This window comes from Pseudorasbora parva, chromosome 2 (genome assembly GCF_024679245.1).
Source record: "Pseudorasbora parva isolate DD20220531a chromosome 2, ASM2467924v1, whole genome shotgun sequence".
NCBI classification, from domain to species: domain Eukaryota; kingdom Metazoa; phylum Chordata; class Actinopteri; order Cypriniformes; family Gobionidae; genus Pseudorasbora; species Pseudorasbora parva.
The window spans coordinates 20,410,761-20,426,692 of NC_090173.1; the positions used below are offsets into that span (position 1 = coordinate 20,410,761).

The window sequence follows — 15,932 nt, forward strand, 5'->3', positions numbered from 1 at the left end:
TGTTTTGAAGGATGCATCAGATGTATCCTTGTGTGAGAATACAATTCCATAAATGTGCTGATGTGAGTGGAAAGTTCTGCGTGTGATTTACTGACGTGCAAATTAATGAACACAGATGCAGTCGGATCATTTCCATAATGACCAGCACAATCTAACAGTTAGCATCTGGCTTAAGACATGCTTTTTTTGATGGTAAATCACCTCTGCTTACATAAATTCTGTGTCTGAAAGGGAAACTCCTTCAAATGCATATGCAATGAGGTCAGCTGCAAAAATAACTTGCCTTTCAAGCGCTAATTTATCACTGCTGCCAGCAGTTTTTTAACACCTAAAGAGGGTTTGCCTTCACAAGCTGTTGGTAAATCAGCCTGGCCCTAAACTACCAATAATGTAAGCCACTGGGAGACCGCAGACGAACTGTACTGTATAGAAAGTTAATATAAAGATTTGTAATACAAATCATTTTTCTGAAGTTGTAAGTTTTGTTTGTGCTGTGCTGTGTTGTTGTGAAGTTGTTTGTGCTGTGACCGTGGGGGCATGCACACTTATGCGGAGATCACATTTTGCGAAATGGCCGACATATGTCCGAAATTGGTGCTTGTTCATGTGGGTGACAATAACAGTGTCCATTATTAAAGACGTGATCTTAGCCAGTTGAATACCTGTCGCAGACACTCGTGAGATATTTGGCATGCTGAATATCTCCACCTGTCCTGTGTAAATGTGTTCGGACTGAAAAATGACAAAACCATTCACATCAGCTGCGACACAAATTTGCGACATTTCAGAGCTCCATCATTTCAAAACATTCGCTGAGAAAACACGGACACTTGAAGACGAGCTTTTCATTTTCTTTAAAAGACAGAGAAGAAAGTTTTGTGGGTGCACTCAGTCAAAGAACAGAGAGTCTGAAGGGGAGTCTGCTAATCTTGTACAGGAGCTAAAAATTTATCATGGCCGGTTCTGCACTTACTTTCTAAAGTGTGTGGAACAATTTAGGGATCTGCTCCCGAGACAGTAACGTTAGCAGCGCATCTGACTAGACAAACCACGCACTTCAGGAACCAATCGAGCCGCAGCAGTTGTGTTTCCACATGTTTCCAGTTGAGTCACAATGTATTTAAGTGCCACAGACGTACTGATGGCAACACGTACACTTTCTATAATCGCGGACACAAGGTTTAGAAAAAAAATCAACGATTTATAAAAGGTTATTGCTGTCTGTAGCGTACAGTGGGTAAACACAGCTGCAGGTGTACAGCTTGAACTACACCTACAGCTGTGATCTCATGAGAAATGCCATCCCTGGCAAAGGTTCATGTAGAGTGAATAGCTTGTGACATCAACTGGACATTTCGTCAGCTTTGTTTCCTTGTATGTGATTGGTTGAAGCCGTTCTTGTCGCCGCTAGAGTAGCATGCCGTTTTTTCGCCGCAGCACATTCGCGTTCGGTGTGGAAGCGCTCATTACCATAGACCGTAAAAAATATGGACGACTCGACATCATCCGTTTCTGCCCGCCAGATTTGAAGCTTTCAGACGGCCTGCACGGCGCGGACATCTTGGGACCGAGTCTGCGCAGTGCGGGGTGATCGAGGCGCGAAAGCTTCAGTATCTGAGAGGGAGACTGCAGGCTTGCTCATTACACACAGTTGATTTTTTTTTTTAAACCATCGCGCAAATGATTCGCACGTCAAACTCGAACTGTTGCAGTACCTGCGATAGCTAATGAGAGCGAGCAAGCTTCCCCAAACCAGGTGTTGTGCTTCTGTAGCTGAAACTTGGCAGCCACCAACATGCCATGAAAGTCAAGTGTTGAGAAAGAAGATCACCCATCATCTTTTTTTCTACTTTGTTTAACAACACTCAACACTTAATGGCTCAAGTCCAGACCGGTGATAGGGCGTTCTCTTCAGTTGCCCCAAAGTTATGGAATTATCTGCCTGCCGACATTAGAAATGCACCATCTTTGAAAATGTTTAAATCCTTACTCAAAACTTATTATTTTAAGGAAGCATTTGGGTGAAAGGGGATTTTCTGTGGTTGGTTAAGAGATGTATTTTATGAGTTTGCTATATGTCTTGGATATTTATTTTTAAATTGTTTTTGGTTTGTATAATTGTTTGTAATGCTTTATTTATACTGAGTTTACATCTCTGTTTTATCTATCTTAATTTTACTAATGTAAAGTGCTCTGAGAATTGACTTTTAAAAGCACTATATAAAATAAAGTTATTATTATTATTATTATTATTAATGCTGACAATGTCGAACATCCTCTATTTGTTTTTCTTCTCATGTCACATTTGATCTCGAGAGTCTCTGTGTGATCTCCTCTCAGTGTAGAAATATTACTTTAATCATCACAGTCCTGAGTAATCTTCTAGTGTTTGCATTCAAAGGTAGCCTGACGTGGTCATACCCAATTCTAGTCAGAATATGAGTCTGAAACTGCTCCATTGGGCTGTGATTATTGCGCGTTTCAACTGAGGTCATAATTACTCCTCTATGGATTAAGTCCAGACCGAACTGCTTTGAGCTCAAATGTTGTGGGCAGGCCTGAGTTCGGCTGGCATCCAGACTGATTCAAAGGATTATAAAACTAAAAATCGGTGGTCTCCCACAGGTTTAAAATTGGTTAAGATTTGAAAATTGTTTAAAATGTCGGAGGCCTAACCCCCTTGTAAAGACCAAAATCATTAAGAATGCATCTTAAACCTTAAAAGAGGTCTTAAGGTCCAAAAGTGTTAGGAGTACAGACAAGGTGTACTTCCACCTACGTCACAGCCATGACCTTTCCAACATGGTGTCATACGTCGTGAAGAAGAACAACACAGAAGTTGCACAGTTCAGGTTAAGAAATAAATACAATTTTATTTATTTTTTAGAAAATGACAGATTGTTTTTTCCATTTAAGACCCTATTCCTCAGCTGGAATCATGCAGAGCCTCTGAAGCCCTTCAAAGCCCTTTGAATCTGCATTGATTTGGATCTTCAACCCATTGGTTGCCATTGAATTCTTGTGGAGAAAAATCCTGGAATGTTTTCCTCGAAACACACACACATATATATATTTATTTATATTATGTGACAAAGAGAGAGTACAGTAAAACAGGGGAAATTATGTCTGTATTTTTAAAAAAGCTCTCGTTTTTCCTTCTAGGACAACCATCCAATCACAGTCTTCAAAAAACGGTGTGACAGGGTCAGCTCCGCCTCCTCACTAAGATAAATGTTTTTGTATTTTCATCATTCAGAGTTGCTCTCAGATTGGTCCTGAATCACTCTTAAGCTAAAATTCCTACGTAGATTTTTTTAAGTAAATTAGGAGCTTTCTGAGAGGATTCTTACAAGCTTTAAGAATACAGGCCCAGATTTCCATACTAGTACTGAGTGACAATAAAATATTTTTTATGTGTGTGTTATTTATATGACTATTTATCTAGTACACCATATACAGAGTTTAAATACACCAATATACAGAAGACAACATAAAACAAGTATGCACATTTATACTGACATTAAAAACAAAAAAAGCATTGATCTAATTAAACCATGATTAAGATTAGCTCAACCATTTTCAATAACTACAATGCAATGCTAACTGATTTTATAAAACACATTTAAAACAAGCATGTCTCTTTTAAGATATAAAATTAGACATATTTTTTGGAATTTGTCGTCAGGGTGATATAGTTAAACAATTAAACCATGATTTAATTTTTATTTTTATTTAGTTTAAAGTAATGTACTAAAAAGCCTTTCTGTTTACCTTTTTTATGTTTTACTGTATTTTTAATCAAATGAATGCCTTGGTGAGCCTTTCAAAAACAATATACTGTATATAAATGTCAGAAATGTGTAGGAAGTGTACAAGCCCTTATTTTGAATGACAGCAGCCAGGACATCACTAATTTCTCACATTGCTCTGGGGTTATCTTGGTCCTTTCTTCTTCCAGTCTCCTCCAAAGTTCGGTAACACCGAGTATTTTCCAGAGATTTTCAACTGGGTTTGGCCACTCTGGTCTAGCCATTTCATTATTTCAATGACCTTAGCTTCAGTTATCTGCATTACCGTTTTAAAGTGCATGACAGGGAGCATTGTCTTGCATAAAAATTGCGGGGTGATTGGGAGATGCTCGCCGGGAAGGATGTTGCATTTGCATTCACCCTGTCATGCTGTATAAAAGACCCAATTCCTGCTGCAGAAAAAATCCCTCAAACCATGACACTCTCTCCTCCACCTTTCAGTGTCTTTTTCTTCGTCATTACTGTCGCAGGGTATACAGTCAACTTAGAGTGGCTCATCATCTTGCAAAGTCAGTGAAAGTTGGAAAGTTATCCAAACAAGAATGCTAATTAAAGGCACAATATGTATGATTCTTGGATTAAAATATGCAAAAAAAAGCTAGAACAATGTTATATATTTTGTTGACTTGTATGCTTATCCCAAATGTTTCCAAGAATGTTTAAATCCGAAACAATTGTATTCAGGATGTGGACCATGTCCGTGCCTTGCCTATCAATGACATCATACCCACGTTACCCTCAATTTCCGAATTGTTTTATTTGGTAGAAACCATGGAAACACCAAAGACGCTTAAATATATTCTGTGTTTTATAGGGGTGACCCCTAATAGTCGAAGATTCGATGCATCGATATGCAGGACCGGATTCGACCACTGATCTCATGGTCGAATCTTCACGGGTGTTATGAAACGAGGATCATACCATTTTGGCAAAATGGGGGTGCTCAATATTAGTGTTCTAAAGACGTGTCGCGGCGCTGAGCAATCGCCCCTTTAAGGGCACTGAGCTTCGCACCGGACTGGACGCCATTAAAATTCGAACACATATAAGTTACACCGACGGCGGCATTCGACACCTGTCCGCGGCGATTAAATGTATATTTCCCTCAAATCGTAAATGTACATACTGATTTCACCCTGTGCTACAAGATACACTCATCGTGCAGCTCTTCTGTCAGAAGTCGATTCAAAATTGAGCTCGCGCGTATAATGTTCACGTCTGCCTTGTGTGAGATCCTGAGACACGGCGCTACGCTTCAGTCCGGTGTGCGACCCCCTTCAGGCACAATCGGCTTGAGAACGTGCATATAAACGCACTCAAAGTGTTCTTTTCCTCTCTAGGCAGGTATTTTTTTAGGTTTATTTATCAAAATGTTCTTTTATTATATTTATGTGATGTTCTGTGTTTCGATCGCGGCTTTTAAATGTTATGAGAGAACGGTTAATTTACGGATGTGTAGTCTAGCCTAGTTTTGATCACTTTATTAAAAGTGGTGGCTGTGTGCCGTGTGTAAAGTAAAATAAAAATAGTCTTAGCCTCCTGCTGACTAGTGTCCTGCCCTTCCCAACCCGTTATACCGTTTATTTTTTTCCGGTCTATGGTTTACACACACACACACAGATGATTCGACTATCGGTCGACCATAGAGAGATTCGAAAATTCTGATTCGAATGTGTAAATCCTTATTCAGGGACACCCCTATTAGACAGGTGAGCAACTGTTTGGATATATTAATCGACAGAAAATGAATCATTGTTATACAGCTCAAAACACTTAGTCTTATTATTTAAATCTTATTTTCTTGATTTACCACGAGTACAATGTTTTATCATGCCTAATTTTAATCTAGGTTAATTTACTACCTTAAGTGTCTCATAATAGCCACCGAGTGAATGCACAGAGTAGCATCATAACATAACTTACAACACACTCAAATAATGTGTGTAATATGATAAAACAGCTCTGTATTCTTTTGTAGCCTGACGAGTAACTTTAACCATTGTTCATGTGAACTCAAAGACAGCCGGATGCTTCGTTTATAGATTATTGGCTGTTTGACCTATCAATTCATGCCGATAAAGTATAACAGCGTAAATCCTATTGTGTATTGTGTATTGTGATTTATCCTATATAGCACGGCCGTAACCATGGGTAACATTGGGAGGGGACCAATTTTATTTCTTTTTTTTAAAAGCATAAAGAAACAGAACAGTGAGCGAAATTCAGTTGGGAATGAATCTTTTTGGGACTATTTGCAAACAATATTTGCATTAATTTGCGTTATATATATTATTAGGGCCCCACTTTATATTAGGTGGCCTTAAGTACTAAGTACTTACATCAAAAAATAAGTACAATGTACTTACTGTGTTCAAATTGTATTGCAGAACACTTCTGCTGATATTGAGGTGGACACGGGTAGAGTTAGAGACAGGTGTGGTGGTGTGGGTCAGTTTAAGGCTAGGGTTAGGTGTAAGGGAAGTGCCAACAGTGTAATTACAAATGTAACTACAGAAATGAGTTACAGACATAATTACATGCAGGTATTTTTTAAATGTAAGTACAATGTAAACACATGTATGTACACAATAAGTCCATTGTATCAAATGATTAATTACAATGTTAGTACATAGTAGTTAAGGCCACCTAATATAAAGTGGGTCCATTATTAGTATATTCTTCGCATTAGTGAATAAATATATATAACAGGACAGGAGTTTGAATTTTTTAGTGGTCTGGTGGTAGAGTTTTTGTAAATCGTGTCAAAGGTTCAGGGTTCTAATCCGCCCTCACATAGTTTTTTCTCTTCTTTAAAATCAAAGATGTTCGTCAATTAATATATTAAGATCAAGGAGAATTTTGTTTTGTGATTTCACCGGAAAGAATAGTCTTTAAAAGACAACAAGCGGGCTCCCCCAAAGGCCACGATAGTTCGAACACTGTCTACAACATAATAAAAACTCGCGCTCGCCTCTCATTAGCTCCAACGGTTTTCAGCCCCATCCTGCTTCATACTAAACTTAATATTAATACATTAGCTCATCATGAATATGATTTCTGCTCGAGTCCCATCTGATTTTGTCCCACCGGCTGTAGAGGTGAAGACAACAACTCCAATCTGCGAAATCAAGCCCTCATCAAGCTAAGGTTTGGTTTAGAATAAGAGACCTCTAGCAGAACGAAAATTACATATTGTGCCTTTAAATAGAGGTTGTCAGATAATTAAAGAAATTTGCCAAGAAATTAGCAACAAGTGACAGATTAACAACAATAACTGGTAGGAATATGAAAGTGTTTTTTTTCAAGTGTCAACCCTAAATACCAACCCTACACTTATCAAAGCGCTATTTTACAGAAAACAAAAGGCTGTAAATGCAACTGCAAGGCAGTAAATCACTGTGATGTAACATTAATTGGGTTGTGTATATATTATATCTCTAACCCTAACCCGCACAGAAATATGTCAAGGGAAAAAATGTGCAATCACAGATCCATTTAAGCCACAAGCTCTGTTAATGAGCAATTCTGCAGCAAGCTTCATAGACTTCTTTGCAGCTTCATGCTCATTATAGACGAAAACATGTGTTTCTCAGAGATTCCTGGTGTGATAATAGTTTCAGCGAACAGCCACGGTAACCGGCAACAGCTCCCGCGAGGACTGGGACGGCTGTGCCCCGTCAGGGACCAAACGTAGACTTACGCTTCCGTCGGCCGTTCCCGGATCGGCCCGGAAGTCTTTGTGCACCGGCCGGATGGCTACGATGAATTGTCTTTTGAAGGTCTCACTTAGCATGATGTAGAGGAGCGGGTTAATGCAACTGTTGGCATAGCCCATGCTAATGGCGATGTTATAGGCGTAGAGGAAGGCGTAACTGGGCCGCTGCACGCTCAGATGTGCCAGTTGCAAGATGTAATGAGGCGCCCAACAAATAAAAAACGCCAGGCATATGGCAACGGCCATCCGAGTGACCTTCCTTGTGCGCATGCGGAGGCTGTGCTGGGGAAGTGGGGCGACCGTGGCCGCCATGTTCTGGAGGATCTTGAAAAACACCACGCAAATGATTACTAATGGCAAAGCGAACGCAAGCACGAACTGGTAGAGCGTAAACCAGTAGGTGTCTGTGGCTGGATTGGGGAGGAGCAGAGCGCACCCCACTGAACCGTCCCGCAGGGGCATGAGGCCGGCGTACATCCACACCGGTGTGATGGACAGCAACGAGAGGATCCACACCAATCCGACGACCCCCGCGGCCACACGTGGAGTGCGGATGTGGTTGAAGCGGATGGGATGAACCGTCGCCAAGTATCGATCCAACGTCATGACGGTTAAAATGTAGGTGCTCACGATTTGGCTGTTGGAGTCCAGCGCTGTGATAACGGTGCACATGGTGCCGCCGAAACACCAGGAGCCGTTGCCCACCAGCTGGTGGATGAGGAACGGCATGCCCAAGAGAAACAGAAGATCTGCGATGGATAGGCTGAAGATGAAGATGTCAGGCACCGTCTGCTGTGCCCTGAACTTTGTCTTTTTGACGATGGTGTAGATGACAATGCAGTTGCCTATAATGCCGACGAAGCAGATGACGCCATAAACGCTAGGCATGAGAACGTTGTGGTACTGTTCGTCAGTGTCTGTAGGAAACAAAAGAGACATTTTAGGGGTTTCAGTTTTAAGAGTCAAAGTACAGTTAAAAAATATATGTTTTTGTTTTATTTCCTTTAGTTTCAAAAGTTAAACAAGTACAGCAGGGCTAAAGGTGCCGCGGGGTAAAAGGCGCTTTTTATTTTATTTTCCTCTAACCACTAGATAGCGTAAAAACTTGCCTCAGCACTTTCCTAAACATCTGCTTGTCAGATGTTTAATGATTTTCAAGTTTTCTTCAAGGTAATTAAAGAAATAGCTTTTTCAATAATGGAAGAATATGTAAAAGTATTTGGGGTAAAAGGCGCCCCTGCTGTTGGGGCAAAAGGCACAATAATGAACATGATAATAAATCGCCGGCTGACTTGTCCATTTTCTGGTTAGATTCAGATGGTATTATATATTAAGTTGGGTGTCCAGTCACCTTATAGATAATCACCATATTTATAATGTAACCATCATATTTATAAAAAATAAAAAAGATATTAATCATATAATAAAATATCATTATCGTTACTACTTTAAATGTATAGTAAATTAGTATGGGATTTCTCCTTCAATGCTTTCAAAATCTTTCTTTTTTAATTTCTTAATTTTTTTATGTTTTTATATTAACATATTTTAATGACAGTATATTTACTAAACAAAAGTGAAACATTCTTTTATTCATCAAAATAAAAAGAACATTTTGCTAAAGTGATTGCTTTAAACAAGTATTAACATTATTAAAACGTCTCGGTTACGTATGTAACCCTTGTTCCCTGAAGGAGGGAATGGAGACGTTACAACGACGTCACCGACAGGATCTCGGAGACAGCAGTGGCATCTGCAATGGGAAAGACATGGGATCCAGGGTTTTTCCTGGGTCAGAAATGGTCTTCAGTGGTGGCTGACCAGTCATGGTCATCCATACACACGCATGCACGTGCACACACACACCAATAGTAAAAGTACCTACCCGCATGGTCTGTGAGTCCAAAACTCACAATAAATGTTAAATAAATAAATAAATAAAAATTGCTTTTTTTTGCTTTTTTGCTCATCTAATTTTGATATCTCATTTTGTATGTCTTGATGTTTGTTTCTTTAGATCCTTATTTTTACACCGTTTGCATGGTTTACTGATTCATTATTTTGGCAACAATTATTAAAAAGCAGCATTAAAAATTGAATAACAAATTAAGTCTAATTCTCTGCCATAAACAATTTAACTTGCATTGTTCTGCTTTCACCTTATTCCAGAAAAACTCGTTTTTTGTGGTAATTTACTAACTACACATTATCAATATAAATCCTCAAAATAAAAACAGGAAAATACCGTGGATTATTAAGACTAATTCTTACTAACCCCTCTTGTTTAATGGGGTAAGCACTTGCATTCTCATTTCAGAGTTGTTGTGAGTAAATGATTACACACTGATTTGTGAGTTCAGTGTTGGACAGATCATGCAGTTCATTAAAATGAATCGGTTCAAATGAGTCATTAGTGTGCGAATCGGACAAAAGCGGACCCATTATGTGTGAACCCAGACTGTTAAAACAACGCAAAAGATTGATCACAGAAAACACTATAAGGATATTTTTCCGTTTATTTGAAAGAATGGTTTATGTCAGCTGCGTGTGCAAAACGTCTGTCAAAAGAGCTGCGATTTTTGAGCATCTAGCAGTAATTCAGGGAAAATGCGAACCCACCACGTGGCGCACGGATTCAGTCTTCCGACCTTTTACCAGTTGTCATTTCTGTTGATTTTGATTGATATGCGCGAGTGAGAAACAGAGAGAACGGTGATGGGTTTGAAGACAGAGTGTGGGGCTCTGCTCGTTCTCCGTCATTCAGTTAAAGGACAACTCCGGTGAGAAATGAACCTAGGGTTAATTAACAGATGGTTACAGAGTAGATCGTTCTCTGGGATGCGTTTTCATGGAATACGAATGTAAAGAGTTTTATCTTTAAAAACAGATTAGCTTGTAACACTAGTCTATGGGGCACAGAGTAGTGAAATTAAATCGCTAGTTAATACCACTAACAAGGCTAAAAATAGCCTCACATTAACACAGTAGCATAATGAGGGTCCCAACATGCAAACCGAAGCATTGAGAACTTTGTAAGAGTACAAACAGTTTAATAAGAAGACACTTTTTAAACATAGTGCATTACGTGTTCACGGACAGGCACCATCTTGGAAAATAGTCTTGACTCATCGAGCGACGAGAGATTTGCTAAGTGATGAACTGTGACTGTGAATCTCATATGGTCCGTTGTTTCCGGAAGAAAACACTGAACACAACAGAGAAAATAAATAAATAAATAAAAATAAAAATGTCCATGTTACATTACATTTCACAAACTTAATTACTATCGACCAGCTCACTTAGAACAGCGCTCGTAGATCGATTCATCGAGACTGTTTTTCGAGATGGTGCCTGTCCGTGAACGCGTAAGGCACTATGTTTACAACGTATCTTCTTATTAAACTGTTTGTACTATTACAAAGTTCTCAATGCTTCGGTTTGCATGTAGGGACCCCTCATTATGCTCCCGTGTTAGTGTGAGGCTATTTTGAGCCTTGTTATTGGTATTAACTAGCGATTTAATTTTACCACCCTGTGTCTACCCTGTGCCCCATAGACTAGTGTTATAAGCTAATCTGTTTTTAGAGATAAAACTCTTTACATTCGATTTTCAAGAAAACGCATCCCAGAGAACGATCTACTCGCTAACCATCTGTTAATTACCCCTAGGTTCATTTCTCACCGGAGTTGTCCTTTAACAAGGGACGAGCAGAGAGTCACGCGCATTAGTAATCTACATCAATTTATAAATCACAATAACTCATCAAATAAGGCATTGGCGGGACAAAAAATTGCTTTGGCGGCCGCCAAAAAAATTTCAATGTAGGAAAAACCCTGGGATCACCGTCAGGGGAACCATACTGTGAAAAATACAAATATGGGACCATCATATGGGGTCAGGGTCAACCAATGCATTCGAGTGTTAGGCTAAGAGTAATAGAGGAACTCAAAAGGGTGCGCCAAATGAGGAACTCTATACTGGAGAAAAAGAGTGCACTTATCCGGTCCATAGGAGGGAAATGGCACAGCAAGCCGACACTGAGGTGAGCACACAAGAGGATACCTGCTCAACATAAAGACTATAACCTAGTGAATGTGTTAGGTGTCGCCCAAAGAGCTGGTCTGAGGTCCTAAAGCGCCGTGTTCGGTCCATGTTCAGGCACAAAGCACGGACGGGGCAGAGCAAAGCTAGGGCTGGGTCTGCCTCCTCCAGGGGCAGCACTTGCAGGCTCACCACCTGGTCCCTGAAGGGAGTGGTGGAAACCTTGGGCACAGATCCAGCCCGGTTTCTCAGGATAACCTGAGATTTAGCCGGGTTGAATTTTAGGCACGATTCGTCGTCCAAAAACGCCTTCAGGTCCCCAACCCTCTTGATGGAAGCCAATGCAGTCAGGGGTCTTCCACGACAGGATTTTTAACTCAGCTGACTGCAAAGATTTGAATGGCGCTCTGGCAGTGTCGTAAGCACCAGAGACAAGTCCCAAGAGGGTAGTCTTCTCGCTCCCCTCAGGAACCTGATGACCAGGTCGTGCTTTCCTGGAGAGTTACCATCAACTGCATGGTGATGTGAAATGATCACGGCAACATTGATTCCACAAGAGGAGATTACAGGCGAATTGTGACCTGTGACGGGAGTGTAGACCACCTTGAGAGTTGATGTACGCAGTGGCTGCAGTGCTGTCCGTATAGGGACCAGTACGTGCTTGCCTCCTAACGGCCCCTTCGATTCAGCTCAACACAAGATGTACTGCTAACAACTCGAGTTGTTATGCCCCTGAACTTGGGGGGGATGCCGGGCGGCTGAATCACATAGCCAAGTCTGATGGGGCAGATGAGCCAGCAGGACGGGCTAGGGAGCAATAGCCATCTCTGGGTGGCCCATCACAGGGACCATCACATCCGACATGAATCCTCCACAATAGCTGTCTAAGCGTGCTAAATGCCCAGACACTCGAGACAAAGACCAAACCGAACCGTCAGCTTTATATACTGCACTAGTTAAAGACTGCCACTCTCTCTCTGTATGCTGTGAAAAGAGCTGCTTTCTCTCTGGTTTCTGGTTGCTCGCGGCCACCGCTGAACTTGTGAAAGACAAAAGGTGCATTGCATCTGCTTTCGTATTTATACCCGCTTTGCGGGTCGGAGTGCAAGATGCAAATCTCACACACCAGTGTGCATTGACTCGTTAAGTTTACACTCGAAGGTGACTGAACTTATATGCTTTTCCCATGTCAACGTTATGCTGAATGTGACCGACTGAAAGGGAACATTATTTTAGCTAAAGTATTTGTATCAATAATTGATACAAAAATATTTGATACTTTTGCCCCATGCTGGTTTTATCGCCTCATATATTTATAAGAATTTTAAACAAAATAAACCACTCGTATAATTAATTTATCTGTTGCTCCATAAATGTTCAATACTCTGCAATCATTCTGCAATCATACAGTAGGAGTAGGAAAGCACATTCTTTCTTAAGGAGTGCCTTCAGCCCTGTTGTACCCTATACATTACATTTTATTCAACAATGCATTAAATTGATTTTTTTTTTAATTGACAGTAGGCATTTATAAGGTTACAAAAGATTTCACTTTCAAATAAATGCTGTTATTTTGAACTTTCTGTTCTTTAAAGAATCCCAATGAGCTTGACAAGATAACCGGTTAACAAAGGACACCTGAAAGACAAATAAGGGGGAACAACTACAAAGGACTGCAACATGGCACTCAAGGCAGGAAATAACACAAAAGTCCAAGAACAAACACAGAGAACATATGATAGTATCCACAAAAATATCATGCAGCTCAACTGTTTTCAACATTGATAATTATAATTAGAAATGTTTCTTGAGTATTAAATCATCATATTAGAATGATTTCTGAAGGATGTGACACTGAAAACTGGAGTAATGATGCTGAAAATACTAAATACACTGTATACAATTATTTATTCTATTTTTTTTTTTTTTTACTTTTGACCATTAAACTATGGATTCATGTATGTCCCTTTAACATAACTGTGTTATTTGTGTGTGTGTGTGTGTGTGTGTGTGTGTGTGTGTGTGTGTGTGTGTGTGTGTGCTGTAGCATTCTATGGTCTCTTTATTTTCAAATTATAAACTAAATTCAATACAATATTTCAATATTTCATGCCGTTGTATTAATTTATGTAGCCGTATAATAATAAGCAGGATATTACAGTCAGCCAGTCATAATCTGACAACAAACATCTCTGGGTTTGTTTTGTGATAATGACTGAACATTATCTGTGCCATAAAGCCTGTGAGTTAATAGCTATAAACACAAGCAGAGAACAAACAAAAAAAACACATTACACTTCAAAAAGTAAGAGACCTATAATTTACCTTTAAAAATAATGTTTTTGATGGTCTAACCTAATGTAGTCAAATAAATAACATGATTGACCTGAATAAACCCTGTTAATTTGCCACATGATGCACATTTAGGTTGCTCGACACAACATTGTTATGGTGTATTTACCTGCGATTAAATGTTGAGATGAATTAAACTCATCACTGGAATTGGGGGTCACGTTGAAATCCATCACAAACTTGATCATAAAATACAAATGCACAGATGTTATTAACAACAGGCTGCCGTAGGAGATATGATTGTTTCAAAACATCTTTTAAGGGACATTAAGTAAATTAATTATTAGTGGTCTTTGTCACTTTGTCATCTGACTCAAGACACACTTTAAACACTTATAATTCAACTCTTATTGAGGTGTTCAAAATTTATTTTTATTTTTTTAACAGGCAAATCTGCATAACATAATCTCCAATCAGAGCAGTTTATCTCATAAAAAAACAAAAAACTGCTGGGCTTTTCCCAGGACTGTAAACGTTTGAGTTTGGATCATGTAGTGTATATAAGATTCAGTAGTGTTGTATTTTTATAAAAACCGTCAGTGCTGTCAAAGTTAAAATTGTAAATGACGTCAATAAATTAAATTAAATTAAATTAATTATTAATTTTATTACATTTACCAAATAAAATTGTATTTAAGCTACTAAATTTGATTTAAAAAAAAAACAACACTTTTCCCCCCATCAGATTTCTGTACTCAGTACACAAAAAGCTAAGAAAAAAGAACAAGATAGCTACATATCGAGCAATTATAATTGCCTTTCTTTTTAACATTATAATTTTAGGCTTGACCCTTACAATATCAAGGCTATAGTATTTACATAACCTAATACTCCAAGGTACTTAAAAAAAACAACAACAACAACCATTTGGCATATGGTGCTATCATATTAGATATTATAAAATGTGTAATTGACATGGTGCCTGTCTACAAACACTTTTTGGTACTTTTTCTTAGACTAAAACAATCACCCATCGAATGTCATCTCTCGTTCTCATGAACCTACCTTTATCTGAGTCTCTCCAGGGGTTTGCCTTTAATTTCTCTGAAACGCATGCCACTAGTTGACAGCTCCTCGAAGGCGCGCTACGCGAACCATTTCTGATGCTCCTACATCGCCAACATGTCTCCAGTTCACTAGTGCGCACTTTACTGTTTCATTGTGCGATGAAGATGTGCCTCATGCTCTCGTTCATTCAATGAGCCTTGCTGGAATAAAGGAGACCTGCCTTGAGATCGATGTAGCGTCTGATTTGCTGCTTGATGCTGCTGACGTGACGAACACCATCCATCTGGGCACTTAAACGGGAAAACGGCACCTGGTTGCAATGCCGAACTATCACGTTTATCTACGGCTACTAATCCCATAGGCTATGGGATGACATTACAACCGCATGTTTGCATGACTCCACTGGAACTGCCTTTGTAATTAGTGAGCGGCTTAATCAGGCTGGGTTTGAAGTGTGTACGAAGTAAAGTGGAGACGTGTTTGCGAATGTAAGATTAAATGTTGACATATGTATGTTAATGAAACCTGGAGGGGATTGATCATCCTACGCGTGAAGCGCACACATTATGCAAATTAAATTATTTATAAGAAATTGCAGCCGTAAACCAGCATATGTTTAGGCTGTAGCATATTTCGATATTTAACAAAAGCACTAAAATATAGGATAATAATTTGTTTATAACGTTAACATAACGTTTCTCGGGACGTCTCATAACTTTAGTGCTCTAGAAAAGGTTCTCTCAAAGTTATAAACAAGTTCTTATAGCTAACGTTAATGGAATGATCTAAATGTTCTCAAAATATTAGCACAAACCTGGAGGTGTTAAATGTACAGACCACATTCAGAAATGGCATTTTCATAATAACTTTATAACTTTAACATAATAACTCTTCATAATAGAAAAATGTTCTTAGAAAATATTTGTAATAGCCTACCGGTAACTCAGACGTCCTGTAAATGCTTTAACCTGATGCCATATGCAGACATATTCCACACTGACATCAT

General features: G+C 39.2%; 1 protein-coding gene across 1 annotated transcript; it reads right to left on the reverse strand.

Moving 5' to 3' along the window:
- Positions 1–3,022: 3,022 nt before the first annotated feature.
- Positions 3,023–14,982, reverse strand: mchr1b (melanin-concentrating hormone receptor 1b). The gene is given in 4 exon segments (XM_067428832.1): positions 3,023–8,441; positions 14,028–14,097; positions 14,924–14,952; positions 14,955–14,982. Coding segments are annotated over 4 exon segments (1,134 nt in total). The 5' UTR covers positions 14,974–14,982; the 3' UTR covers positions 3,023–7,425.
- Positions 14,983–15,932: the final 950 nt, after the last annotated feature.